The sequence below is a fragment of the Thalassophryne amazonica genome, unplaced genomic scaffold (genome assembly GCF_902500255.1).
Source record: "Thalassophryne amazonica unplaced genomic scaffold, fThaAma1.1, whole genome shotgun sequence".
NCBI classification, from domain to species: Eukaryota; Metazoa; Chordata; class Actinopteri; order Batrachoidiformes; family Batrachoididae; genus Thalassophryne; species Thalassophryne amazonica.
This window is the reverse complement of record NW_022986238.1, coordinates 691,235-717,989: the sequence shown is the minus strand read 5'-3', so window position 1 is coordinate 717,989 and position 26,755 is coordinate 691,235. Positions and strand designations below refer to the sequence as shown.

The following is a 26,755-nucleotide window of genomic DNA, read 5'->3' as shown; positions in this document are numbered from 1 at the left end:
GAGTCAACTTATTACCGTACTTCGAAAGAAAATAAACATTTGCTAAATATAATGAAATTTTATTTTCAGTCAGTTTGATTAAATTTTTTTAACCTTTATTTAACCACATTAGTCCCATTGGGGAGAACACGCAAACTCTACACAGAAAGGCTGCAGGTGGGAATAAAACCCATGACCTTCTTGCTAACCACTAATCCACCGTGCTTTAATGTGAAAAATACAAAACTTGTTTCTTTAGCAGACAGCAGTACCCAGAGATCTTAAAATGTTTTAAAGATTATCAGGGAAATTTCCCAACAGCTAACAATACAACTTATAAGACCACATGACGGTTTCTGTTTCAAACACAACAAAATCCAGATGTGACAATTATGCTCATTCAGTGTCAGGGTTTCTGCAGCAATAACCTCCCAAGCATTTGCAGTATTTTCAGCTACTTGAAAATACACTCTGAAGTAACACTCTTGTGCCCAAGAAACTGCAACTCCACCCACTCCAAAGAGGGGGTGTGGCCAGCAAAAAACAAAAACTGCCATTTCAAATCACTCTTCCTGCTCTATCCATATTTTGTTAGTCTTCCAGCTCCCCATTGGCTGAGTTAATTAGCTGTGACCAACTAAAGAAAAAAAATCTGCAGGAGCAGGACCACTGATTATTTTAAAACACAATGACACCTGGAGGGCAGGAAGAGTTTGTCGTTCTGCTGATCGGACTCACCCAGGAGGGCTGCCAGGATCGGGCCGAACACCGGGTCATGCATCAGAGCTTCCCGCTCGTAGTACTTACTGCAGTGACAGAAATGGCTTCAGTGAGTCAATCAAAGCTGACTGAGATACACAGTAGCAAACGCAGAGCCAAAAAATATGAATGTTTCAAAATCACGTTTGGCAAATTTATTGTCGAGCAATCAGAACACAGAATGTAATCAATTAAAACAGCACAGAGCTAAAAAAGCTGTTAGTGATGGCCCCCCCCCCCCCCCAAAAAAAAACCAAACATTTTTTCTCATTTGGGAGGTCTTATGATAATATATAAAGTGACAGATACATGGAAAAAAATACTGCATTATCATCCATGGCCAGAAGATTGCACCATCTGCATGAATGTCAACCTGCTCCTGTCTTATCAATCAATCAATCAACTTTTTTCTTGTATAGCGCCAAATCACAACAAACAGTTGCCCCAAGGCGCTCCACATTGCAAGGCAAGGCCATACAATAATCATGAAACACAGTCTACGTCTAAAGCAACATAACCAAGGGATGGTCCAGGGTCACCCGATCCAGCCCTAACTATAAGCCTTAGCGAAAAGGAAAGTTTTAAGCCTAATCTTAAAAGTAGAGAGGGTATCTGTCTCCCTGATCTGAATTGGGAGCTGGTTCCACAGGAGAGGAGCCTGAAAGCTGAAGGCTCTGCCTCCCATTCTACTCTTACAAACCCTAGGAACTACAAGTAAGCCCGCAGTCTGAGAGCGAAGCGCTCTAATGGGGTAATATGGTACTATGAGGTCCCTAAGATAAGATGGGACCTGATTATTCAAAACCTTATAAGTAAGAAGAAGAATTTTAAATTCTATTCTAGCATTAACAGGAAGCCAATGAAGGGAGGCCAACACGGGTGAGATATGCTCTCTCCTGCTAGTCCCCGTCAGTACTCTAGCTGCAGCATTCTGAACCAACTGAAGGCTTTTTAGGGAACTTTTAGGACAACCTGATAATAATGAATTACAATAGTCCAGCCTAGAGGAAACAAATGCATGAATTAGTTTTTCAGCATCACTCTGAGACAAGACCTTTCTGATTTTAGAGATATTGCGTAAATGCAAAAAGGCAGTCCTACATATTTGTTTAATATGCGCTTTGAATGACATATCCTGATCAAAATAACTCCAAGATTTCTCACAGTATTACCAGAGATCAGGGAAATGCCATCCAGAGTAACGATCTGGTTAGACACCATGTTTCTAAGATTTGTGGGGCCAAGTACAATAACTTCAGTTTTATCTGAGTTTAAAAGCAGGAAATTAGAGGTCATCCATGTCTTTATGTCTGTAAGACAATCCTGCAGTTTAGCTAATTGGTGCGTATCCTCTGGCTTCATGGATAGATAAAGCTGGGTATCATCTGCGTAACAATGAAAATTTAAGCAATACCGTCTAATAATACTGCCCAAGGGAAGCATGTATAAAGTGAATAAAATTGGTCCTAGCACAGAACCTTGTGGAACTCCATAATTAACTTTAGTCTGTGAAGAAGATTCCCCATTTACATGAACAAACTGTAATCTATTAGACAAATATGATTCAAACCACCGCAGCGCAGTGCCTTTAATACCTATGACATGCTCTAATCTCTGTAATAAAATTTTATGGTCAACAGTATCAAAAGCAGCACTGAGGTCCAACAGAACAAGCACAGAGATAAGTCCACTGTCCGAAGCCATAAGAAGATCATTTGTAACCTTCACTAATGCTGTTTCTGTACTATGATGAATTCTAAAACCTGACTGAAACTCTTAGTCTTAGTCAGCTTTATTGTCATTTCTACAATACATCACAGACATATTGAGAACTGAAATACCTGATCTCTGGACTCCCTGACCTCACAAAAGAAGGTATTAAAGAAATATAATAAAGTATAAGTATCAAGTGTGGAAATGTAATAAAGTACAAGTATCAAGTGTAGAAATATAATAAAGTATAAGTAACAAGTGTAGAATTGTAAACAAACAAATACTTGTAGTGCAAAGTGGCAGGACAACATTCAGCAGTAATGGATATGTGCAAATTCCATGACCAGAGCAAGAATATATACAGTTGTTGATCATTGTGCAGAGAGTATTGTCAGTATAAAGTGCAATATCTTCACAGCAGCTTAGGTTAGGGAGGTTAGGGAATAGACGGGAGTGGAAAGTGAAACAGTCCAGTTTGTGTTTATGTGTGAGTGGAGGGCAGCAGGGGGAAAGGGGGCAAAGCAGGGAGGGAGTTGAGTGACCTGACAGCCTGGTGGAAAAAGCTGTCTCTCAGCCGGCTGGTCTTGGCCTGGAGACTGCGCAGTCTCCTCCCCGACGGCAGCAGGCTGAAGAGACTATGTAATGGATGAGTGGGGTCACTTACGATCTTAGTGGCTTTCCGGGTGAGGCGGGTGTTGTACAGTTCTTGGAGGGGTGGGAGAGAGGTGCCCATGATCTTCTCCGCTGCTGTATACTGTACTGTACTATACTGATCTGAAAGAGCTGCCATTCACACTCTGGAGCAAAAGGTGGTTGTAATGCACCATTAAGGCGGATGCCAACTGCCGTAAAACAAGACGGTCTGAATGAGAAGGATATGCTGGGTCTTTGAGAATGAGCGAAATTAATAAACCATGCTCTTGAACTGAAAGCCCACACTGTTGAATAAAGAGAGAGAATATAGCCTTCATACTACTCAGCACTCCACTTGTTGAGCTTTGTGGAAAAGCCAAAACAGAAACTAGGATGACAGCTAGGCTAAGGTATCAAGGCTAGTTGTAATGCTTTAAAAAAATCTATGGGAGTTTTAATTACATTTGGTGTGATAAACATGTACACGTTTAGCACTGAACATTTTCACCTGTTTAGCGATGACATTAAGAAATTTACCCTTGAGTTCTTTGTGTCTTCTACAAAAACAAATAGCCCATGAACATCTGATTACATTTTTTCTGATAACTGATTACATCCATTGTGTTTCTTGTTGGCTGGAGCAGTGCACCACATTTTCAAAAATAAATGCAACATATACGTTGTGTTTTTTAACTCTACATGAAGCATTTTTGGACAGATGCAATTAATTTTCCAGTGCAACTTATTGCCCCGAAAATGATTTTGTTTGTCGTCCTGTAACATTGAAATATTTTAAAGGTGGTGATTCTTATGATATATTCTCATTATGTAGCTAATTTACATGGATGTAACGGCACTATAAGGTTTTGCAGTTTATTTTACAATAACTGTGTAAAACAATTCCAGATTTATGAATTTAGTTTATTTGCAGACGCTCATACTGGTTATAATGGCTATTTGCAACCGTAATCCAGCGTGAACGTCCGCAAATCAGACACAACAGTGTTATTCCCATTCTAATCAAATTCCATCGTTTGCACGGTTTATTTTCTGTAGGTAATTCGGTCGGCGAGGCTTACTGTCAAGGCGGCGTCGCTCCAACAGCGGTCAGGGCACGGAGTAATACATTAAATGTGAAATGGTTGAATATTTTGTGACCTTACACTTGATATTATACGGTCTGAAATCTCACACAATTAACCAATCAGATTTGTGTACAAAATGTAACTGGGTTAGAATTCCACATAAGAACTCTTTAGTTTATTTAAACTTAAGCTATTTGGACTTAGACGCTGAGAAATGTCAATAATTAATATTATCGATCCGGTAAAAAAGCTTCACATGGAGACACAGAAGAACCTTAACGGCAGCGATGCCACAGGTTCCGGCAGTGTGCTGGGACATGACGCCCCCCTAAAGAAAGACTGTGGACTTCAGTGAGTCTGGACAGTTTGTGCACCAGCAGAACTACAACAGAACCTCCACTGTGGCATCGAGTCCAAGCAGATGTCACCTGGAGTTGTCCACGATGTGCTGCACAATCTTCTCCAGAACTTTCTCAAACAGAGCAGTTCTGACCCAGATGTGTTTGATGGCCTGAGGCGAGAGCAACTGAGGCGCCCGGCTGGAGGTGGACGAGCCCTGTCTCCTCACGGGTTCGTGTACCACACTCTGGGTTCTCCTGTAAGACAAAGGACAACATTAATCAGAAACCTGCACTGAAGACCAGAAGACAACGACAGAGACCAGTTCTGAACTGGACCTGGAAATGATCACATTACCTGCAGCGCCCTCTGCTGGTCGGAGGAGGTTGTTACACTGAACGACAGCGTGTCGTGGACCGTGGGAAAGGATGAACTCTAAACCCTGAATTAAAACCTACTCCTAGTTTTAAAAAGCTCCGTGTTGACTGAAACATCGTGTCACATATTCAGTCAGGCGGCCTCGTTGCCATGGCAGCCGGAGGTCATGAGAACTGAAGCAGAACTGTACGGCAAGGGGAGGAGGGCGTGGCCTGTGTGACCCTGTGTTTGTCTCCCACACTACATCCTGTTTGTCTGTAGCCATGAAAATTCAGTGAGGTTTATCCTATATATTATATTCCAATTCTAAGGTGGAACTATGCCAGTATACAAAGGTATATCTAAATATCTAAAAAGGAAGACAAAAATAGGAGAGTAGAAAAGAGTAGAGTAGAGCCACTTAGGTGCCTGGTCTTGAGAACCAGGGATGGTTATTGTGGGCGTGGCTCTAACGATGCTCACCGAGTCCAGAACACAGACGACCCTCCTGATCCTGAATCAGTACAACACCTGATCAGCAGATCCACATGAATGATACAGGATCCAGATCTCTCTGTGCAGCCTGAGACACACAGAATGTTTTTTGTTTTTTTTTTTCCTGTCATCACGACACATGGAGGATGAATGGATTTGGTCAGTCTGCAAAAGTTTTGGAAGTAAAAGAATCTGCACATCTGGGGTTCTGATCCATGTGGGTCGAGACCTTTGAACCACCTATTTGGGGTCATGTTGGCATATTTTAACATTATTTACAAGAGGACAGGCCAATAAAGTTTACTGCAGCTTCATGTGGCCACTAGAAGTCACTGTTGCTCATTCGAGGAAAAAGAACGTGTTGAAAAAGTGCTAATTTCTCAGCAGATGATTTCAACAAGTTAAAAAATAAAAATCCAGCTGATTTTACAGTGTGGCTGAGCCCAGAGCAGCTGGGTCACTGACAGTCCTCGAGACCAAGGTCTGTGCTCTGCAGGGGAGGAGCTTGTGTGAGTCCTACCGAACTGGATCCTTTATGACACGTTGAACGGACTTGCCTTCAGCAGCAGGTCAGCTGGTTGGTGACCGACACTCACAGATGGCAACATGCCGCAGGCGTGTGCACGCTATGTGTCAACCAGTGATAGAGTCTTTGTCTCTGCTCATTCTCATACACACACACATCCAGTTAATGCAAAATTAATGTGTCTGCAAACAACTCAGCCCCTAAATGGCTGCATGTGGAGCCGCTGTGTGCATGCACACCAAAAACCTGAAAGAAGAGCAGATCCTGGTTTGGAATGACACGCTGTTTTATTAAATCAAACTGTTTTATCAGATTTTATCGACTGGTGCAACACATCCTTTATAGATATCAATGTGACCAAAACCGAAGAAATGGTTATTAATTTTGGCAGGTCAGTTTCTGTTCTCCCTCCAGCTCTCATAAATGACCAGTGTATAGAGCAGGTCCAGGAGTACAAATACTTGATAAACTGTGCTTTGAGCCCCAAGTGGATGCAGTTTGTAAAAAAGCCAACCAGCGCATGTATTTTTTACGGAAGCTTCAGAACTTTCATGTGGACACTTCTTTTATGAAAATATTTTATTCATGTTTTATCAAATCTATTTTAACCTTTTCTTACATTTGCTGGTTTGACTGTTTGTCCATCAAGCAGCGAAATCGTCTTATGGACATTATGAAGGTGTGTTGTAAAATCCCCAGAGGTTCACTTAACGATCTTAATGAAATATTTAAGGCCATTATAACTGACCCTTCTCATCCTCTTTGGCATGAGTTTTCACTGCTGCCATCCGGCCGCCGTTATGTTGTCCCTCGGTGTAGAACTAACAGGTTTAAAAAGTCCCCGATTCCAAATGCTATTTGCTGTCTCAATGCACATTTGTAAATGTTTTAGTTGTACTGTTGTTGTGTTTGTTTGAGTTTGTAACTGCTGCTGCAAACAAATTGCCCCACAGGGACAATAAAGAAACCTTGAACCAACTGCAGCTCACAGACTGAACACGCAGTGACATCATTTGTGAGCCGGTACAGAGATGTGTTACGACAGCGGGGCTGTGGTTTAGTGTGCAGCCAGTTAGAGATATTGTCTGAGCATTTCTTCAGTGAGACCAAACACAACTGAACAGAACTGAGCCAACACCGGACCAGAACTCTAAGCAGAAGACAGGAACTGAGCCACAGTGAGAACCCGCCACAGCCCCAGTCTGTGCTTCGTGTCAGACGCAGTTCAGACACACTTCATTTATCAGACTGGTGTTTAGGCGAGTCGCTGTGACTGTGGCAATAAGAGACAGAAGTCTGTCCAGTCACATGGACTGAAGCTTCCCTCACCCGGTGCACACCAACACGTACGGCATCAAAACCTTCACATTTATTCACCAGCTATTTAAAATACAACAAAGAAGTTCTTCCCGCACTCGTCTACAGACAGATGGTTGTAAAAGTGATCATTTCATATGTTAAAGGGGTGAATATCTATGCAACTGTTTTTATTTAAATGATATTTAAATTAAGGACATTTTTTTTATTCTGAGATGAAAGAATCATGTTTCCATTTATGTGTGAAGCCTTTTTTATTTTATTTTTTTGCAACAAAAAATGTAAAGGTCCCAAGAGGACAAAGAGTTTTTGAGAACATGATCAAACAGCATTCCTGCTCACAGTCACGTGATCCAAACTTCACAATATTCCAGGAGAAATTTCCAATAACCATGTTTTGTAAACTGGACTCAAACTGAAGATGTGACATAAAACCAGCAGCAGCTTGTTGGTGTTGCTGTGTGGTGGGCGTGGTTGTGGGCGGGGCCTATGTGACCCACCTGGTGAGGTCAGCCTGCTGCTGCAGCTGCTCCTGCACTTTGCGGCAAACATCGGCGGCAATGTCATAGACTTTGCCCACCTTGGTGAAGAGGGCGGCGATCTTGTCGCTGCGAAGAAATCCGGCGGCTCGTCTCTTCAGCAGGTGAGTCATACATGCCTCGACGGCAGCTGCAAGGGGACAAAATCCAGCAGAGATCAGAGACAAAGAAGGTGAAAGATGTGAAAACTATAAAATAAAAAAACGAACATAAACAAAACAAACCCAAGAAAAACAGATCATCAAATCTGTGGAAAGTTTTTAGTGCTCAATAATTAAGAACGGCAAGAAAAACAGACTTAAGCAGAAACAAACCAACCGAGACCACAGACCCTCGTCTACAAGATAAAAACAGCTGCGGGGTGTCTCTCTGCCAGGGAAGGTGCTCACAGAGATTATTCTAAACAGGATTCAGTTCTAGCGACTGGAACAATCTGGATTCACACATAAGAAGTCATCTGACCTCATCTGAGCTCTCACTAAACTGAGAATTCACCGGATCCCCCATCGAATTCTGAATTTCAAAACTAGCTGATACACAGGGACCATGAGTGGAGTGGGGGCGGAGTCTCTGACTTTAACACAGTGAAGTCTGGTGTCCCTCAGAGATGTGTTCTGGGTTCTACACTGTTCAATGCCATGGATCCCAATGGCAACCGCACCAGACTGTATCGACAGAAAATCAGCCTCCCTCAAGGTGGCGCTGTCCCCTGGCTGCATTTCAACAAACAAAAATCACTCCATGACACTCTTGTAGGCTGAACTCTGCACGACAGCACAAACCTAATCCCACAGAACCCAAATAAGTGTCTGAGTGCGAAAAAAAAAAAAAAAAAAAACATGAATAAAAACAAATGAGGGAACTAGAACCACAGAAAAATAAAACCCTTGCTTCAGTCGCTTGTTGATAACAAGACTGTCAGGAACGCCGTCCACAGTCCGCAGCTTCATGAGGTCAGCAATCTTTAGGTCCCGGAGGATCTGGATCAGAAATAAAACCTGTGTCCAGTACCGTGAAGTTCATAGCTCCAAACTACCTAACGGGTGTGGACCGCTCGGCGCCGGGACGTCAATGATAAGGAGGTGACTCTGCATTAATGATCATTTCAGGCTGAAACAGAAACATCTGGGTCACGGCTGAGCTGCACGGTTTGTGTTCTGACCAGGCAACAGATTTCTCAGGTTAAACTAGAAGCAGATTAATGCTGAGCTGCTGCTCACCTAGAAAAAGCAACTTCAGAAGCCATGATGTGATTTTATTGCTGCTTGAGGTTTGATTCTGACAGATTCAAAGAAAATGTGACACTGATTCAAACAGCAGATTTCCAGGACTAGAAGCTGGTTGATACTGAAGACGTGGACGTTTGGAGGAAACACTAATGCACTCTCGTTTCTGGGGCAACACAAAAATCACGGATGCGAATATCTCTCCCACGAGACGCGGACCACACCCAGCGCCTCGGCGCCGGGTCTGCGTGGTTCTGATGAATCATCACATCCGTTCTTGTATCTCAATAATTTCCTCTTAATGACGAGGAGGAAAAACACACGCTTTAAATCCTTTAATTCCACAGGAGCCGAGGCTCCGAGATCATCAGTGAGGAAAACCGCCACAAAGACCAGCTGAAGATGTGGATGTCAGAATCACGAGCACAGAACCGGGACAGGCTGCACAGAACCATCCTCTTATGTTAAGCAGAGTTGTAGTCTTACACACCTCTCTGCAGCTTCTCTCCCCCTGCCATCCCCTCATTACCCCATCCCCGTAGAGACGGTGCCTGCTCCCAGACCACCAATAACCAGCAAAAATCTATTTAAGCATAAAAATTCAAAGAAAAAATAATATAGCACCTTCAACTGCACCACAGACTAAAACAGTTAAATGTGGTCTATTAAACATTAGGTCTCTCTCTTCTAAGTCCCTGTTGGTAAATGATATAATAATTGATCAACATATTGATTTATTCTGCCTAACAGAAACCTGGTTACAGCAGGATGAATATGTTAGTTTAAATGAGTCAACACCCCCGAGTCACACTAACTGTCAGAATGCTCGTAGCACGGGCCGAGGCGGAGGATTAGCAGCAATCTTCCATTCCAGCTTATTAATTAATCCAAAACCCAGACAGAGCTTTAATTCATTTGAAAGCTTGACTCTTAGTCTTGTCCCAAAAAACAGTTTTATTTGTTATTATCTATCGTCCACCTGGTTGTTACTGTGAGTTTCTCTGTGAATTTTCAGACCTTTTGTCTGACTTAGTGCTTAGCTCAGATAAGATAATTATAGTGGGTGATTTTAACATCCACATAGATGCTGAGAATGACAGCCTCAACAGTGCATTTACTATTATTAGACTCAACTGGCTTCGCTCAAAATGTAAGAGTCCACCCACCACTTTAACCATACTTTAGATCTTGTTCTGACTTATGGTATGGAAATTGAAGACTTAACAGTATTCCCTGAAAACCCCCTTCTGTCTGATCATTTCTTAACATTTACATTTACTTTAATGGACTACCCAGCAGTGGGGAATAAGTTTCATTACAGTAGAAGTCTTTCGGAAAGCGCTGTAACTAGGTTTAAGGATATGATTACTTCTTTGTTATGTTCTTCAATGCCATATACCAACACATTGCAGAGTAGCTACCTAAACTCTGGGAGTGAGATAGATTATCTCGTCAACAGCTTTACATCCTCATTGAGCACAACTTTGGATGCTGTAGCTCCTCTGAAAAAGAGAGCCTTAAATCAGAAGTGCCTGACTCCGTGGTATAACTCACAAACTCGCAGCTTAAAGCAGATAACCCGTAAGCTGGAGAGGAAATGGCGTCTCACTAATTTAGAAGATCTTCATTTAGCCTGGAAAAAGAGTCTGTTGCTCTATAAAAAAGCCCTCCGTAAAGCTAGGACATCTTACTACTCATCACTAATTGAAGAAAGTAAGAACCACCCCAGGTTTCTTTTCAGCACTGTAGCCAGGTTGACAAAGAGTCAGAGCTCTATTGAGCCGAGTATTCCTTTAACTAGTAATGACTTCATGACTTTCTTTGCAAATAAAATTTTAACTATTAGAGAAAATTACTCAGAACCATCCCAAAGACATATCGTTCTCTTTGGCTGCTTTCAGTGATGCTGGTATTTGTTTAGACTCTTTCTCTCCGATTGTTCTGTCTGAGTTATTTTCATTAGTTACTTCCTCCAAACCATCAACATGTCTATTAGACCCCATTCCTACCAGGCTGCTCAAGGAAGCCCTACCATTATTTAATGCTTCGATCTTAAATATGATCAATCTATCTTTGTTAGTTGGCTATGTACCACAGGCTTTTAAGGTGGCAGTAATTAAACCATTACTTAAAAAGCCATCACTTGACCCAGCTATCTTAGCTAATTATAGGCCAATCTCCAACCTTCCTTTTCTCTCAAAAATTCTTGAAAGGGTAGTTGTAAAACAGCTAACTGATCATCTGCAGAGGAATGGTCTATTTGAAGAGTTTCAGTCAGGTTTTAGAATTCATCATAGTACAGAAACAGCATTAGTGAAGGTTACAAATGATCTTCTTATGGCCTCGGACAGTGGACTCATCTCTGTGCTTGTTCTGTTAGACCTCAGTGCTGCTTTTGATACTGTTGACCATAAAATTTTATTACAGAGATTAGAGCATGCCATAGGTATTAAAGGCACTGCGCTGCGGTGGTTTGAATCATATTTGTCTAATAGATTACAATTTGTTCATGTAAATGGGGAATCTTCTTCACAGACTAAAGCTAATTATGGAGTTCCACAAGGTTCTGTGCTAGGACCAATTTTATTCACTTTATATATGCTTCCCTTAGGCAGTATTATTAGACGGTACTGCTTAAATTTTCATTGTTACGCAGATGATACCCAGCTTTATCTATCCATGAAGCCAGAGGACACACACCAATTAGCTAAACTGCAGGATTGTCTTACAGACATAAAGACATGGATGACCTCTAATTTCCTGCTTTTAAACTCAGATAAAACTGAAGTTATTGTTCTTGGCCCCACAAATCTTAGAAACATGGTGTCTAACCAGATCCTTACTCTGGATGGCATTACCCTGACCTCTAGTAATACTGTGAGAAATCTTGGAGTCATTTTTGATCAGGATATGTAATTCAAAGCGCATATTAAACAAATATGTAGGACTGCTTTTTTGCATTTGCGCAATATCTCTAAAATTAGAAAGGTCTTGTCTCAGAGTGATGCTGAAAAACTAATTCATGCATTTATTTCCTCTAGGCTGGACTATTGTAATTCATTATTATCAGGTTGTCCTAAAAGTTCCCTGAAAAGCCTTCAGTTAATTAAAAATGCTGCAGCTACAGTACTGACTGGGACTAGAAGGAGAGAGCATATCTCACCCATATTGGCCTCTCTTCATTGGCTTCCTGTTAATTCTAGAATAGAATTTAAAATTCTTCTTCTTACTTATAAGGTTTTGAATAATCAGGTCCCATCTTATCTTAGGGACCTCGTAGTACCATATCACCCCAATAGAGCGCTTCGCTCTCAGACTGCAGGCTTACTTGTAGTTCCTAGGGTTTGTAAGAGTAGAATGGGAGGCAGAGCCTTCAGCTTTCAGGCTCCTCTCCTGTGGAACCAGCTCCCAATTCAGATCAGGGAGACAGACACCCTCTCTACTTTTAAGATTAGGCTTAAAACTTTCCTTTTTGCTAAAGCTTATAGTTAGGGCTGGATCAGGTGACCCTGAACCATCCCTTAGTTATGCTGCTATAGACGTAGACTGCTGGGGGGTTCCCATGATGCACTGTTTCTTTCTCTTTTTGCTCTGTATGCACCACTCTGCATTTAATCATTAGTGATCGATCTCTGCTCCCCTCCACAGCATGTCTTTTTCCTGGTTCTCTCCCTCAGCCCCAACCAGTCCCAGCAGAAGACTGCCCCTCCCTGAGCCTGGTTCTGCTGGAGGTTTCTTCCTGTTAAAAGGGAGTTTTTCCTTCCCACTGTAGCCAAGTGCTTGCTCACAGGGGGTCGTTTTGACCGTTGGGGTTTTACATCATTATTGTATGGCCTTGCCTTACAATATAAAGCGCCTTGGGGCAACTGTTTGTTGTGATTTGGCGCTATATAAAAAAAAAAAAAAAAAAAATTGATTGATTGATTGATTAGTTGGCTATGTACCACAGGCTTTTAAGGTAGCAGTAATTAAACCATTATTAAAAAGCCATCACTTGACCCAGCTATCTTAGCTAATTATAGGCCAATCTCCAACCTTCCTTTTCTCTCAAAAATTCTTGAAAGGGTAGTTATAAAACAGCTAACTGATCATCTGCAGAGGAATGGTCTATTTGAAGAGTTTCAGTCAGGTTTCAGAATTCATCATAATACAGAAACAGCATTAGTGAAGGTTACAAATGATCTTCTTATGGCCTCAGACAGTGGACTCATCTCTGTGCTTGTCCTGTTAGACCTCAGTGCAGCTTTTGATACTGTTGACCATAAAATTTTATTACAGAGATTAGAGCATGCCATAGGTATTAAAGGCACTGCGCTGCGGTGGTTTGAATCATATTTATCTAATAGATTACAATTTGTTGATGTAAATGGGGAGTCTTCTACACAGACTAAGGTTAATTATGGAGTTCCACAAGGTTCTGTGCTAGGACCAATTTTATTCACTTTATACATGCTTCCCTTAGGCAGTATTATTAGAAAGCATTGCTTAAATTTTCATTGTTACGCAGATGATACCCAGCTTTATCTATCCATGAAGCCAGAGGACACACACCAATTAGCTAAACTGCAGGAATGTCTTACAGACATAAAGACATGGATGACCTCTAATTTCCTGCTTTTAAACTCAGATAAAACTGAAGTTATTGTACTTGGCCCCACAAATCAAATTAAATCAATTTTATTTATATAGCGCCAAATCACAACAAACAGTTGCCCCAAGGTGCTTTATACTGTAAGGCAAAAGCCATACAATAATTACAGAAAAACCCCAACGGTCAAAACGACCCCCTATGAGCAAGCACTTAGCGACAGTGGGAAGGAAAAACTCCCTTTTAACAAGAAGAAACCTCCAGCAGAACCAGGCTTAGGGAGGGGCAGTCTTCTGCTGGGACTGGTTGGGGCTGAGGGGAGAGAACCAGGAAAAAGACATGCTGTGGAGGGGAGCAGAGATCAATCACTAATGATTAAATGCAGAGTGGTGCATACAGAGCAAAAAGAGAAAGCCCTAACTATAAGCTTTAGCAAAAAGGAAAGTTTTAAGCCTAATCTTAAAAGTAGAGAGGGTGTCTGTCTCCCTGATCCGAACCAGATCCTTACTCTGGATGGCATTACCCTGACCTCCAGTAATACTGTGAGAAATCTTGGAGTCATTTTTGATCAGGATATGTCATTCAATGCGCATATTAAACAAATATGTAGGACTGCTTTTTTGCATTTGCGCAATATCTCTAAAATTAGAAAGGTCTTGTCTCAGAGTGATGCTGAAAAACTAATTCATGCATTTATTTCCTCTAGGCTGGACTATTGTAATTCATTATTATCAGGTTGTCCTAAAAGTTCCCTGAAAAGCCTTCAGTTAATTAAAAATGCTGCAGCTACAGTACTGACTGGGACTAGAAGGAGAGAGCATATCTCACCCATATTGGCCTCTCTTCATTGGCTTCCTGTTAATTCTAGAATAGAATTTAAAATTCTTCTTCTTACTTATAAGGTTTTGAATAATCAGGTCCCATCTTATCTTAGGGACCTCATAGTACCATATCACCCCAATAGAGTGCTTCGCTCTCAGACTGCAGGCTTACTTGTAGTTCCTAGGGTTTGTAAGAGTAGAATGGGAGGCAGAGCCTTCAGCTTTCAGGCTCCTCTCCTGTGGAACCAGCTCCCAATTCAGATCAGGGAGACAGACACCCTCTCTACTTTTAAGATTAGGCTTAAAACTTTCCTTTTTGCTAAAGCTTATAGTTAGGGCTGGATCAGGTGACCCTGAACCATCCCTTAGTTATGCTGCTATAGACGTAGACTGCTGGGGGGTTCCCATGATGCACTGTTTCTTTCTCTTTTTGCTCTGTATGCACCACTCTGCATTTAATCATTAGTGATCGATCTCTGCTCCCCTCCACAGCATGTCTTTTTCCTGGTTCTCTCCCTCAGCCCCAACCAGTCCCAGCAGAAGACTGCCCCTCCCTGAGCCTGGTTCTGCTGGAGGTTTCTTCCTGTTAAAAGGGAGTTTTTCCTTCCCACTGTCGCCAAGTGCTTGCTCACAGGGGGTCGTTTTGACCGTTGGGGTTTTTCTTGTAATTATTGTATGGCTTTTGCCTTACAATATAAACTGTTTGTTGAGATTTGGCGCTATATAAATAAAATTGATTTGATTTATGTCAGAAGATATTTTGAAACCCTTCATTGGAGTAAGCGGGTGAAGATGAGTGAGTGATGCTTTAAGAATGGGGCTGAATCTGTGTGTCCAGACTCAAAAGGGTTCAGTTTTAAAGCTTTTCTCTTTCATTAGTTCTTTCCTTCGTTCCACCTCATCTGTCTGTTGACACTCCAGTGGCTGGTTTTCTGGATCTGGAGTCTGATGGTGATGGATTTTGTGCTTTAGGATAACAGACAAATGGACAACTGTTGGGTCTTGGCAGATGTATTTGCTGTGAGTGCGTCCTGGTTTAAACCTGAAACCAGACACTTTGAGGTTAAGGGTGAATCGCACTCACTCACTCATCTTCAACTGCTTACTCCAGTTAAGGGTCATGGGGGTGGAGCCTATCCCAGCAGTCACAGGGCGTGAGGCGGGTTCACCCTGGACAGGGCGCCAGTCTGTCACAGGGACACACATAGACAGACAAACAAACACATTTACACCTGCAAACAATCCACCTAATCTGCATGTCTTCAGATGTGGGAGGAAGCCGGTGCACCTGGAGGGAACCCACACAAACATGGAGAGAACACGCAAACTCTACAACTCTTACATGAGTTACAGTCTGGCTTTCGGCCATCATTTTCCACACATATTCATTTATTCCATTTGATAGCTGCATTTCCTTGAGTTTATTTTTTTCAAACCGTGCTCAGACCCAGGACCTAAACAAGGCATGGCATAATTTAAGGCAGGTGATAATTAACAAAATGCTGCTTGCTGCCTGCACTGTAATATGGTGGTAAGTTTCACACATATCCTTAGGTGTGACAAACCAAACCGCTTTAGATCAGAGCCCTCTGTGGGGCGGCGAACCTGCAAAATGACTGAGACCACAAAGGACTGCGATTCATCACTTTTACGTTTTCACTCCTTCCTCTCCCGTCATATTTTAATAGTTTTTGCAGTGCGCCCGCTGATTACATTCTGATCATGGATCAATTATGTTTGGCAGGAAAGTCCAGAAATATGACCAACTTCACAACATGGAATCAGAAAAAGACACTCAAATGATCCACAATTCTTGAGAGAAATTGTACGTATGGAACATTTGGTTTGGAGGTTGATTCAAATTTCAAAAATTCAAATTTATTAATTTATATAGCGCCAATTCATGATGAGACTGCCTCGAGGCGTGTCACAGAGCATAATAAAAACAGAAAAAAAAAAGTGAATTAAAAATTTAACTAGAAGCACTTGGAGAGCGCAAACCTCCACCAAGGCCATAGGCCTGATTCCACGCCACTTCACGTATCTACCATCATGTTTCCGATTCAGTGGTTAAACCCTTAGATCTTCAGCAAATGTATTTATAAAGAGAAACTGCATGAACTACACAAGCTTTTTAATTTTCTAATAAGTTTATTCAATGAGGAGAAACAAATGCTAAATTATTGTTGTTTCATAACTTAATTTTTGTTCAGCCTTTGTGACCCATCTTCATGAAGTTAGATGCAAAAATGTTGAAATTGGCCCTACCCTGCAATGATAAAGAATCCTTAAAAAAAAATTACTGGATCCGGATTGTGTTCCGGATCGTTACCAAAATTTAATGACTTCTAAGTTAGGCTTTTAAGGTACCACTCCGCAGCAGACTTAGAAAAAAAGAGTGACTGGACCAAATGTAATCTTTTTAATGCACATAATAGCTGGTGCCTATTTAAGGCAAGCGTTTATTTTTTTTCAGACAAAGTTTTGTCCTACAGAGGGCTGAATTCAAAGACACCCCAAAAACCAAAGCAAAAAAAAAAAAAAAAAAAAAAAAAAAGATGCAGCAGGTTTGTCCTTTTTGACAAAATTTCATTGCAGCAACTCCAAATGGTCCTCAGTAGTTTGTTTGGTCCCTGTGTGCTTGTATGCATAACTGACAACATCTGGGGTGCAGCCTGGTGGTGTGAGATAGACCAAAACATAATGTCCCAGAGGTGTACTGTTGGATTTGGGTCAGGTGAGTGTGGGATCAGTCAATGGAATCAGTTCCTTCATCATCCTGGAACTGCCTGAAGACTCTCACCACATGAGGCTGGGCATTGTTGTGCACCAGGAGGAGCCCTGGACCCACTGCACCAGCTTAGGGTCTGACAACTGGTCCAAGGATTTCATCCGTTGTCTAGTCTGTCAAGGTCTGTGTGTCCCTCCCCAGACCATCATTGACACACCACCAAACCAGTCAGGCTGAATGATGTTGCAGGCAGAATCAGGTCCTCCATGGTGTCTCCAGACCTGCTCACATCTGTCACGTGTTCAGGTTCAAGCCTCTGTCATCTGGTAAAAGCACGGGGTGCCAGTGGCTGACCTGCCAATTCTGGTGTTCTATGGCAAATACCAACTGAGCTCCATGGCCAGTGAGCATAGCACCCCCTACAGGATGTTGGTCCCTCAGGCCCCCCTCATGAAGTCTGTTTCTGATTCTTTGGGAATCTTCTTTATGCTCTTTAGACTGTGCTGGGAGACACAGCAAACCTTCTGTCAACCTTCGGCACCTAATGCTGTACCATCCTGGAGGAGTTGGACTACCTGTGCACCCCTCTGTAGGGTCCAGGTACGGCACCATGGTACCATCAGGGATACTGACCCCAGACAAATGTAAAACTAGTAAAAAAAAAAAAAAAAAAAAAAAAAATCATTCAGAATTGATGGGGATGGAAAAATGTCCATCGCCCCCAGCTGTAAAAACATTCCTGTTTTGGGGGTTGTCTCACTGTTGCCCTCTAGTGCACCTGTTGTTAATTTCATCAACACCAAAGCAGCTGAAACTGATGAACAACCCCCTCTACTAATTAACTAACCCAATCAATATCCCAGAAGTTGAACTGGCTTGATGCTGTACTCCAACTTCGTTATCTGAGTGGTGGACGTCTGGTCTCCAGCATCCTGAGATCAGTATCATTTGTGCAGCTTAATGAGCAGATGGTGATCAAAGTAAAACACTTGTTCATAGCTCTTACACAAAAATCTCTTTCTCCTTATCAAGATGCACAGATGTGGGCCACACCCCTGACACGGCACGGGGCAGTTTGACTCCATGTCTGGCCTGAAATATTTGGGACCAAAGGTTTTGAAATTCAAGGAGTCCGGCGGACGCTGGATCTCTGAAGAGGTGCTGCAGGTTTGATTTCTTTCACTGGTCTGTAGCATGAAAGAAACTTCCTGGGAACAGCCAGAGATCAAAGTCAGATTTAAAAATATCAATGGTGATGTTTGCGCACGGTGCAATGTGCATGTGGCGTGGCGTCTCAGGCAGACAGAGCATGAAGCGGTTCAGTCCCTGACGCGTGGGATGGGAGGATGGTGAAAGGAAAGAGGAGGGAAGGCAGGAGCTGAGATGGTCATGGGGTCAGTGGGGTTGGCATGACAACTGCTGCGCATCTGCTTTCAGCTGCTGGTGGAAAGTGAAGAGCTGCAGCGGCGGCGCGCACAGACAGCGCGCGTCCTCGGCTCTGTGCACCGCGCTGAGCCCTGATGATGTGAGGCGGAGCGGAAGCTTTTCAGAGCGTGTACTGTCAAATCACAATTTTGGGAGAGATGAGTCACACAGGAAGTGACATCACACACTGAGGAAACAGCGATGTGCGCATGCTGCAACACATGCACAAATGAAACAAAGTTCATCAGGTTCAGAACAGAACCAGAACTAAGTGTTCAACCATCAACAGCATCAAACAAAAACTTCTGAAGTCTCCTTGACTCATGTGGACGTACCAGAGCGACTCGGACACAGAACATCGACTTTCACGAACAGAACACACGACACAAATGATCTTCTCCGGGAAACAGGACTGACAAACTTTATACAGGATCACTTTTAGAAAAAACCCTGACATGCCCACATTTCTGCACACAGGTGGCACACCCGCATGTCACCTGACCAAGGGCACACCCTCTAGGGATGGGGCCAATCAGATCCAATATTGGTATCGGGTTCCAGTACCAACATAATTCACGGATTGAAAATTTCCAATACAACCTGCAGAGTTTTCCGATCCATGAGCATGTTTTTTTTTCCTCCAGAAGAGATTCTCTGCTGGCTGCGAACAGAAGGAACCTCCCCAACGGAGACATGCCCCAAGGAGATGCAGAGTAATGAGAAAACCCTTCATTCAAGAACACCAAATATGAGTCAATTAAGTACTTTTATTTATTTTCTGGTGGTTTCTTGTTGCATTTTGGAAATGCACTCCATCTTTAAAATGGTATATGTACTCGGGCCAGGTGTGCCATCTGGTGTTCAAGAAATGAAACTTCAGCCACTGACCCAACAATAAATAAATGTACTTAATTTTTTCACCAAAATATCAAATCTAGGCCTGCATCTTGGATGTACCTTCTGGCAAATTGTAGCTGAACTTTCAGGTCTTCTTTATAAGAAAAAACCTCTATATCACTTCATCATGAAGCTGTATAACTGAGGATACAAAATACCCTCATGAAATCAACAATAATGAAAATATTAATATTAAAGCAAACAGAGCTCTGGTATCAGAATAGTATCGGTATTAGCAGATATCAGGATCAGAAGTGAAAAAATGTGGATCTGTGCATCACTTATATTCAGTGAGCAGCGACATCAGGTTTTACTCTCCAAAAGGTTCAGATTTCCTACAGATACAGAAAAGAGAAAAATAAATAAATAAAGCAACATCCAGCTCACGGCTCTGTCGGACAGGTTCATGTTCCAGCTCAGACAAAGCCAAGGATCCGCCCGCAAGTCACCTAGAAGAGGATCCGCCCGCAAGTCACCTAGAAGAGGATCCGCCCACAGGTCACCTAGAAGAGGATCCGCCCACAGGTCACCTAGAAGAGGATCCGCCCACAGGTCACCTAGAAGAGGATCCGCCCACAGGTCACCTAGAAGAGGATCCGCCCACAAGTCACCTACGTGCAGCACATACATGGTTTCTTTGGAGAGGTGCTGGTGCCTGTGTGGCTGCCATCCAGGACCCATGACAGTTCAGTAGTGCAGTGGATCACCAATCACCTTTGACCTCATGATGCCATAAGATCTTCCCAGATGCTTCTGGGTGTCAAAGGACAAGGACCTAGAGACATAAAGGTCACTGTTGAGATTAGTGAATGTCTCCACAAGTTCAACTCTTTCAACACAGACAGTGACACTTCTGATGAATGAGTCAGGATGTCACTGAAAACCTGGATGCTAGACTGGATCCAGGACAATCTCAAACCCAGACACTCTGTTCCAGCTTAGACATCACAGCATCGTCCACAAAGTCAAAGTCAGAGAACTCTTCCTCATCAACAGAAGCTGCTTTCCACAACCCAACCTGACACCCAGTTCATGCAAGACTGGAACAGTGTCTCAGCCACAACACATCCCTGAGGAACACCAGAACTCATTGGGAGGAAGTCTAAGACTCCATCCTCACAGTATCTGTATGCAGGCTGGACATGACATCCACAAACTCTCAAGAGGTTTCAGAGAAAAGATGAGAAGCTGAGAAAGTCTGTATGTTTCTGGTTCCCTGATGCATTGGTGGACGTCAGCGTGGTGTTGGTACGTTACAGAGAATCAGTGAGCTGCAGACGGTGCAGCTCCAATCACAGTGAACAGCAAACACACACCAGACTGATTACACAAAGGATTTATCCAACTTCACTGCAGGGAGAGAAACTAAAACAAACAGGTTCTGCAGGAAAACAAGCACAGATGTCTGTAGAACAACAACACAGGGTGGCCAGTAGGGGGCACCAAGCCATAAATGCAGATCAGCAACAGGGTTTTTTGTTGTTTTAGGTTAATACCGCGTGTGGTACCATAATTAGCATGTTTACTATTTTCTTAATGTCGTGGGGAAAAACCAAACCAAGTTTTCCTGTGGCCAGATGCAGATCATTATTGATTTTTAAATCACAACTGCCACCCCACAGCTTGTGGTCAACCTGCTAGTCTGAACACAATTAACCACACACCTCCACCTGAGCGCTGCCAGCCTCTCTGACTCCTAAATCAGTTTGATAGGACCATACGGTGGACAGAGATCCGTATCTGGCAGGTCTTTGGCCCACGCTGGAGATTTACTGCCGCTTTCACCAGTCCAACCTCCGCAGTGCAGTCGGCTCTCTGAGCTCGGTGGGAGGTGGCTGGCGGTCCAGACCGCTCCCCTTCATTATTTTAATATTATATATCTTCTATTTCTTTGATTATGACCTTCATCATCGCCTCCTTCTGTGTCTGCAGGTTCATCCGTCTGCGGCGAGGCAGGTCATTATGCCAAAACCCGGTTTCCTAATGAGTCCATTAGGTGCCGCAGAAGACCTTCTGTCCCTTCCTTTCTTCTTCTACACTGAATCTCATCACATCCTTTTCTTAGGAAATGATGACAATCAGTCACTAACTGTAATCATCACCGTTTCATCTCCTTCCATATTTCCAGAAGGAAGGTTCTGCCCAAAACGCAAAACAGCTGCACTGATTTTTACGTCATTTACACGGATGAGGACTGGATTTGGAAATCTGGTTTGTTTAACATCGAACGTTGCTTTTGTAAAAAGATTTTGCAGGAAGCAAACGTAGCGCCGTTGGCCAGAGAAAACTTATAGACACCCCCCCACCCAAAAAAAAAAACAAAAAAAACAAACTCCAGATGAAAGCGAGACGGCCGTTAACGTGAGCAGGTGCTTCCTGTTCTATTTAACACGTTTCCACTGGAACCTGCAGATCCTGAGCTCGGCTCCGACCTCACGGCCTAAACGCTGAGGTCACCTGGTTCCAAGCAGCTGCTGCAGGGTCGATTAAAGTTTCTGCTTGTCTAACTGGAGTAATCTTTTCCCCAAAACTTAATTAATATGCAGGTCACTGTTGCTATGGTGACGGTAACCCCGCGCGCAGAGGCTGGCTAGTTTGTCACGGGCGCCTTTTAAATCCATCAGCTCGTCAGCTGGTACACACTGAACGTGTCACACTGTGATTTAAGTGACAGAAGCGAGAGGGTTTCTGGCAAGGGATCGGATCTGTGAGCGAAGCGTGCAGCGGGTCGTTTACAGGAGCAGCAGCCCTGTTTCAGCAGGTTATGAAGTCAAAACCCTTCATTAGGAACATTAGTTGATGCTGATTATTACTTCTAGAAGGAGCTGATTTAACATTATAAAGTAAATTATACTTTTTCATGATCAACATGCTGAAAACACGTTGGTGCAGTTAAGCACCTCATTCCTGCTCCTCCCCCTCATCTCATCAATAACCAATCAGCTGCAAGATTGACCACAGTACATTTGTGGTGATCAAAAGTTCAGATGAAGGAAACTTTGAGTTCTATCAATGTCAACCTGGACTCCTGTCCACTAAAAACCACCAACTGAAGCTTCTCCTGCCACCAAGGAGCTCAAACTGACATCCAGCTGCAGGCACCGAAAGAGACAACAGGGTTCAGAGGTTCCACATGCAACGTCCTCTCTTCTCCAGCACTGGGACGATGAGTCAGGAAAGAACCCACAGCGACCCTCGAAAACGGAGTGGACCACATGAAGCCCAAGATGTACCCAGAGACGAGCAGGTACACAAGTGATCACAGAGCTTTGTGACATCATAAGGCAAGTATTTTCAGCAGAGATCAAAGGAAAAAGAAAACACATTTTGATACACCATTAAAAACAGAATCAGCTCTTCCTTGAAAGCCATCAGTTACATCATCCACCATCGCGTAAAAAACAAAACAAACAAAAGACTAAATGCACCGACTCCTTCTTCACAGGCGTTCTCAGAGATTTCAGGGCCAAGAACTTTTTAGGCGTTTTTTGGCAGAAAACTGTTTTTAGCAAACTACACAGCTCAGGGTGCAACGCCTCCATGCAGCGAACCTAACGAGCCCAACGAGGCTGTGTGCTGGACACACAACAGGAAAAACCAACAGCCATCCAGAAACACGGTGAAGCTGCAGCGAGAAGCTCCGCCCACTCTGCCATCTGCTGCATGAGATACTTTCAGTAGAATCTCTCAGTCGTCCACAAAGAACAGATCGACTGTCAGACTGGAGTCGAAGAGGATTCTGAAGTAAAAATGGACATCGTGTTCCGTTCACCACGTCTGAACGACTCAAACCCGCGGCCGTGTCACTGAGACTGTGCACAGCACAGCGTTAACGCAAACAATAGTTGGGGGGGAAAAAAAAAAAAAAAAAAAAAACAAAGGAACACTGGAACCACATGTGATGTCACAGTGATTGACAGGAAAATCCCAGCCTGAAAATCACTAAGGGCCCTTGGGCAAGGTCTTTAATCCCCTATTGCTCCCGGTGTGTAGCAGGCGCCTTGTATGGCAGCACCCTAACATTGGGGTGAATGTGAGGCATTATTGTAAAGCACTTTGAGCGCCTGATGCAGATGGAAAAGCGCTACATAAATTTACCATTTACAGAAACTTTCATCTTGACATGAGCCCCTCCCCCCTCCGCTTTGATTTCCTGAAGCTGTAACTTCTGGAGCTGTTTTTCTGAACGTGTCTGTGCTCATGTGCGTGTGCACGTGAGAGCAGGAGGCACTTACTGCACAGAGCGATGACGTGGCTGCTGTCCTCATGGACAAACTTCTTTGTCACAGCTTCCTCCATAATCTGCTTCACCTGCGAGCACACACACACACAGTCTTATAAGAGCCTTACTGCAGCAAAAAACAGAAACACCTCACAAGCGTCACTAAACCAAACACCTGCTGATGAGAGTTTGTTGAAGTTGATTTCTTTTGAAGATAATTTTTATGTCATCAGTGGATTAATTTAAAAACAAAGACCTTAAGTCAGGTCGAGAAACAAGAGCCAGCCTGTAGAATCTTCACAGATCCTGGATGGCAACCACTCAGGAAGACAACTGTTGGGCGTGTCCGTGTCCTTCTCCAGTCTCTGGGGTCCTCCTCACTGAGACACCTGTGTCCTCTCAACTCCCCACATGGACTAAATGTGGTGTCTGATGTTCCCTCAATCTCAGTGATCCTCATCCAAGTCTCACTATGTTCACTGGACATTTTGTAAGATCACGTGACACCTGATGGGGCTGAACGGCAGCATCACAGTGACCGCGCTGAACCACCAACGGAAGAAACCGATCAGCCAACTGTTGGGGTCTGAAATTCACTTCCTGCTCCTAAATATTCTTTTTATTTCCTTTATCGGCTTTTAACGTTAAGAATGTGTAAACTCCCACTTAAATGGATTCTAAATTGCTAAAACGGTAACACTTCTCAAAATTAAATATTTTGTTTCTCTCTTTTTGGGGGACTGCCCACACCAACCCCTACTGCCCCCTGCTGGTGGCTGGGTTAGGGTTCAGGTCGAGCCCGTACGGTTTGGGTTCAGAACGTTCTGATGATGTCTGTTGTGTTCTGAGGTAGAAAAATAAACTGAACTGATGCTGTAAAATCACTCTGGATCTTCAAATTTAAGATCCTCAAACAATTTTTCCAAACTCGCCTTTATGCGGTTGTGTGACAGAAGGCGGGTCAGAGTTTCACCCACACAGTGCAGAAACTGTGTCCAACCCCCCCAAAAGGAGGGGGGAGGACCTTCTCCAGCCAAGGATGAGGTCACTGTGTTTAGGATCAGACCGACTCAGCGAAAAATCATCCAACCCTGGAAACAAAAAACGCTATATATTTAAATCTTTCAGTGTCCAACTAAACCCTGAAAACTGAGCAGTGTATCGTTAACGTCTGTCAGCTACGACAAACCCTTCCAGACTCGTGCACCACCAGCTTCCAGTTAACATCAGAGCTTCACTGAAAGCCCGACACAAGTGTTGGTGGTGCAGTGTCTCGGTGGACGGTCAGTCTGCGGCTCGTCTCACACGCCACCTCAACCACAGGAAGAAGTTAAATACTCAGTGGTGTGAGAACAATGACAATTAAACGGGGATGAGTTCACGTTCTGGTCTGTGTGGGATTCCCTGGCTTTTGACCCGTTTATCCCTCACTGTCATCACCAGGCTTGAAAATGCAAACTATGTGGCTGTTGGACGGGATTCAGATCTGGTCTGACCGGATCTGATCTTTCTGCTCTGTGGATCTGTGCACTCAGACAAAAACACTTCCTGCTGTATGAGTAAAACCAGAACAGAGCTCAGACCGGAGCAGTACACCTTAAAAACACCGCGAGCGCTGTCAGCTGTCTGACCAAAGTGGATCCCTCATGTGGTCGACACGGCGACACCGCACATTTCCGAACTTGACCACGACCACCCATGCAGAGGCAATGGCCGCCCACAAAACAAAGCGACATTTTACAATTTTTGTTTTTGGCAAAAACAAACTGAACCCAAATACATTAACCAGAGTTGCCTGTTTGTCCAAAGGACAGCAGAGATCATTTTAAAGAATTATTCTATGTCACATGAACACTGTGGACAACCTGACACCAAATAAAAATGTCATCAACCCCCCCGTGGAAATCTCCACCCCCGAACCAGAAGAAGTGAAGTGATGCTGCACGTCAAGCTCACATCTGCAGTCAGCATGTTTAGGGACGGTGGACTTTTCTTAAAAAAAGTCAGCCTTCTTGATGTTTGTCATTCATTTATTTTCAGTTGCTTGTCCGGGTCACGGTGGCAGCAGAGCAAGCAGCTCAACCCACACTTCCCTATCCTTGGCCAAATCCTGTAACACTTCGCAGGAGATCCTGAGGTGTTCCCAAGACAGCTGGAAAATATAATCTCTCTCGTGTGTCCTAGGTCTTCCCCAAAGCCTCCTCCCAGTTGGATGTGCCTGGAAGACCTTCATAACTCTCTCAACCTTTATTTCTAAAACACGTTTAAAATGACAACAGTCGACCAAAGTGCTGCACATAATTAAAAAATGGGCACCAAGTTACCCCCAATCATTCATCTTCAACCGCTTATCCAGGATTGGGTCGCAGGGGCAACAGCCCCAGCAGGAGACCCCAGACTTCCCTTTCCTGTGCCACATTGACTACCTCTGACTGGGGTTATCCCGAGGTGTTCCCAGGCCACTATAGCGATATAATCTTTCCACCTAGTCCTGGGTCTTCCACGGTGTCTCCTCCCAGATGGACATGTCTAACCCTAACCCTAGGGAGGCGTCCAGGGGGCATCCTTACCAGATGCCCGAACCACCTCAGCTGGCTCCTTTCAATGGGAAGGAGCAGCAGCTCTACTCACAATTGTACAACCCCAATTCCAATGAAGTTGGGACGTTGTGTAAAATGTAAATAAAAACAGAATACAATGATTTTCAAATCCTCTTCAACCTATATTCAATTGAATACACCATAAAGACAAGATATTTAATGTTCAAACTGATAAACTTTATTGTTTTTGTGTAAATATTTGCTCATTTTGAACTGAGGACACTAATTGTTGAAGCTTTGTAGGTGGAATTCTTTCCCATTCTTGCTTGATGTACAACTTCAGTTGTTCAACAGTCCGGGGTCTCCGTTGTCATATTTTGCGCTTCATAATGTGCCACACAGGTCTGGACTGCAGGCAGGCCAGTCTAGTACCCGCACTCTTTTACTACGAAGCCACGCTGTTGTAACACGTGCAGAATGTGGCTTGGCATTGTCTTGCTGAAATAAGCAGGGACGTCCCTGAAAAAGACGTTGCTTGGATGGCAGCATGTGTTGCTCCAAAA

General features: G+C 43.4%; 1 protein-coding gene across 3 annotated transcripts in view; it reads right to left on the bottom strand.

Annotated features, from left to right (window-relative positions):
- The window catches only part of sgsm2 (small G protein signaling modulator 2), a 127,737-nt gene that overhangs the window by 90,685 nt on the left and 10,297 nt on the right, over positions 1-26,755 (bottom strand). For all 3 annotated transcript variants that reach the window (XM_034165274.1, XM_034165276.1, XM_034165275.1), the window contains exons 2-5: positions 23,666-23,741; positions 7,704-7,872; positions 4,598-4,765; positions 718-785 (exon numbers count right to left, since the gene is read on the bottom strand). In XM_034165274.1, the coding sequence (XP_034021165.1) occupies positions 718-785; positions 4,598-4,765; positions 7,704-7,872; positions 23,666-23,741 (481 nt within the window). The remainder of the gene's footprint in view (positions 1-717; positions 786-4,597; positions 4,766-7,703; positions 7,873-23,665; positions 23,742-26,755) is intronic.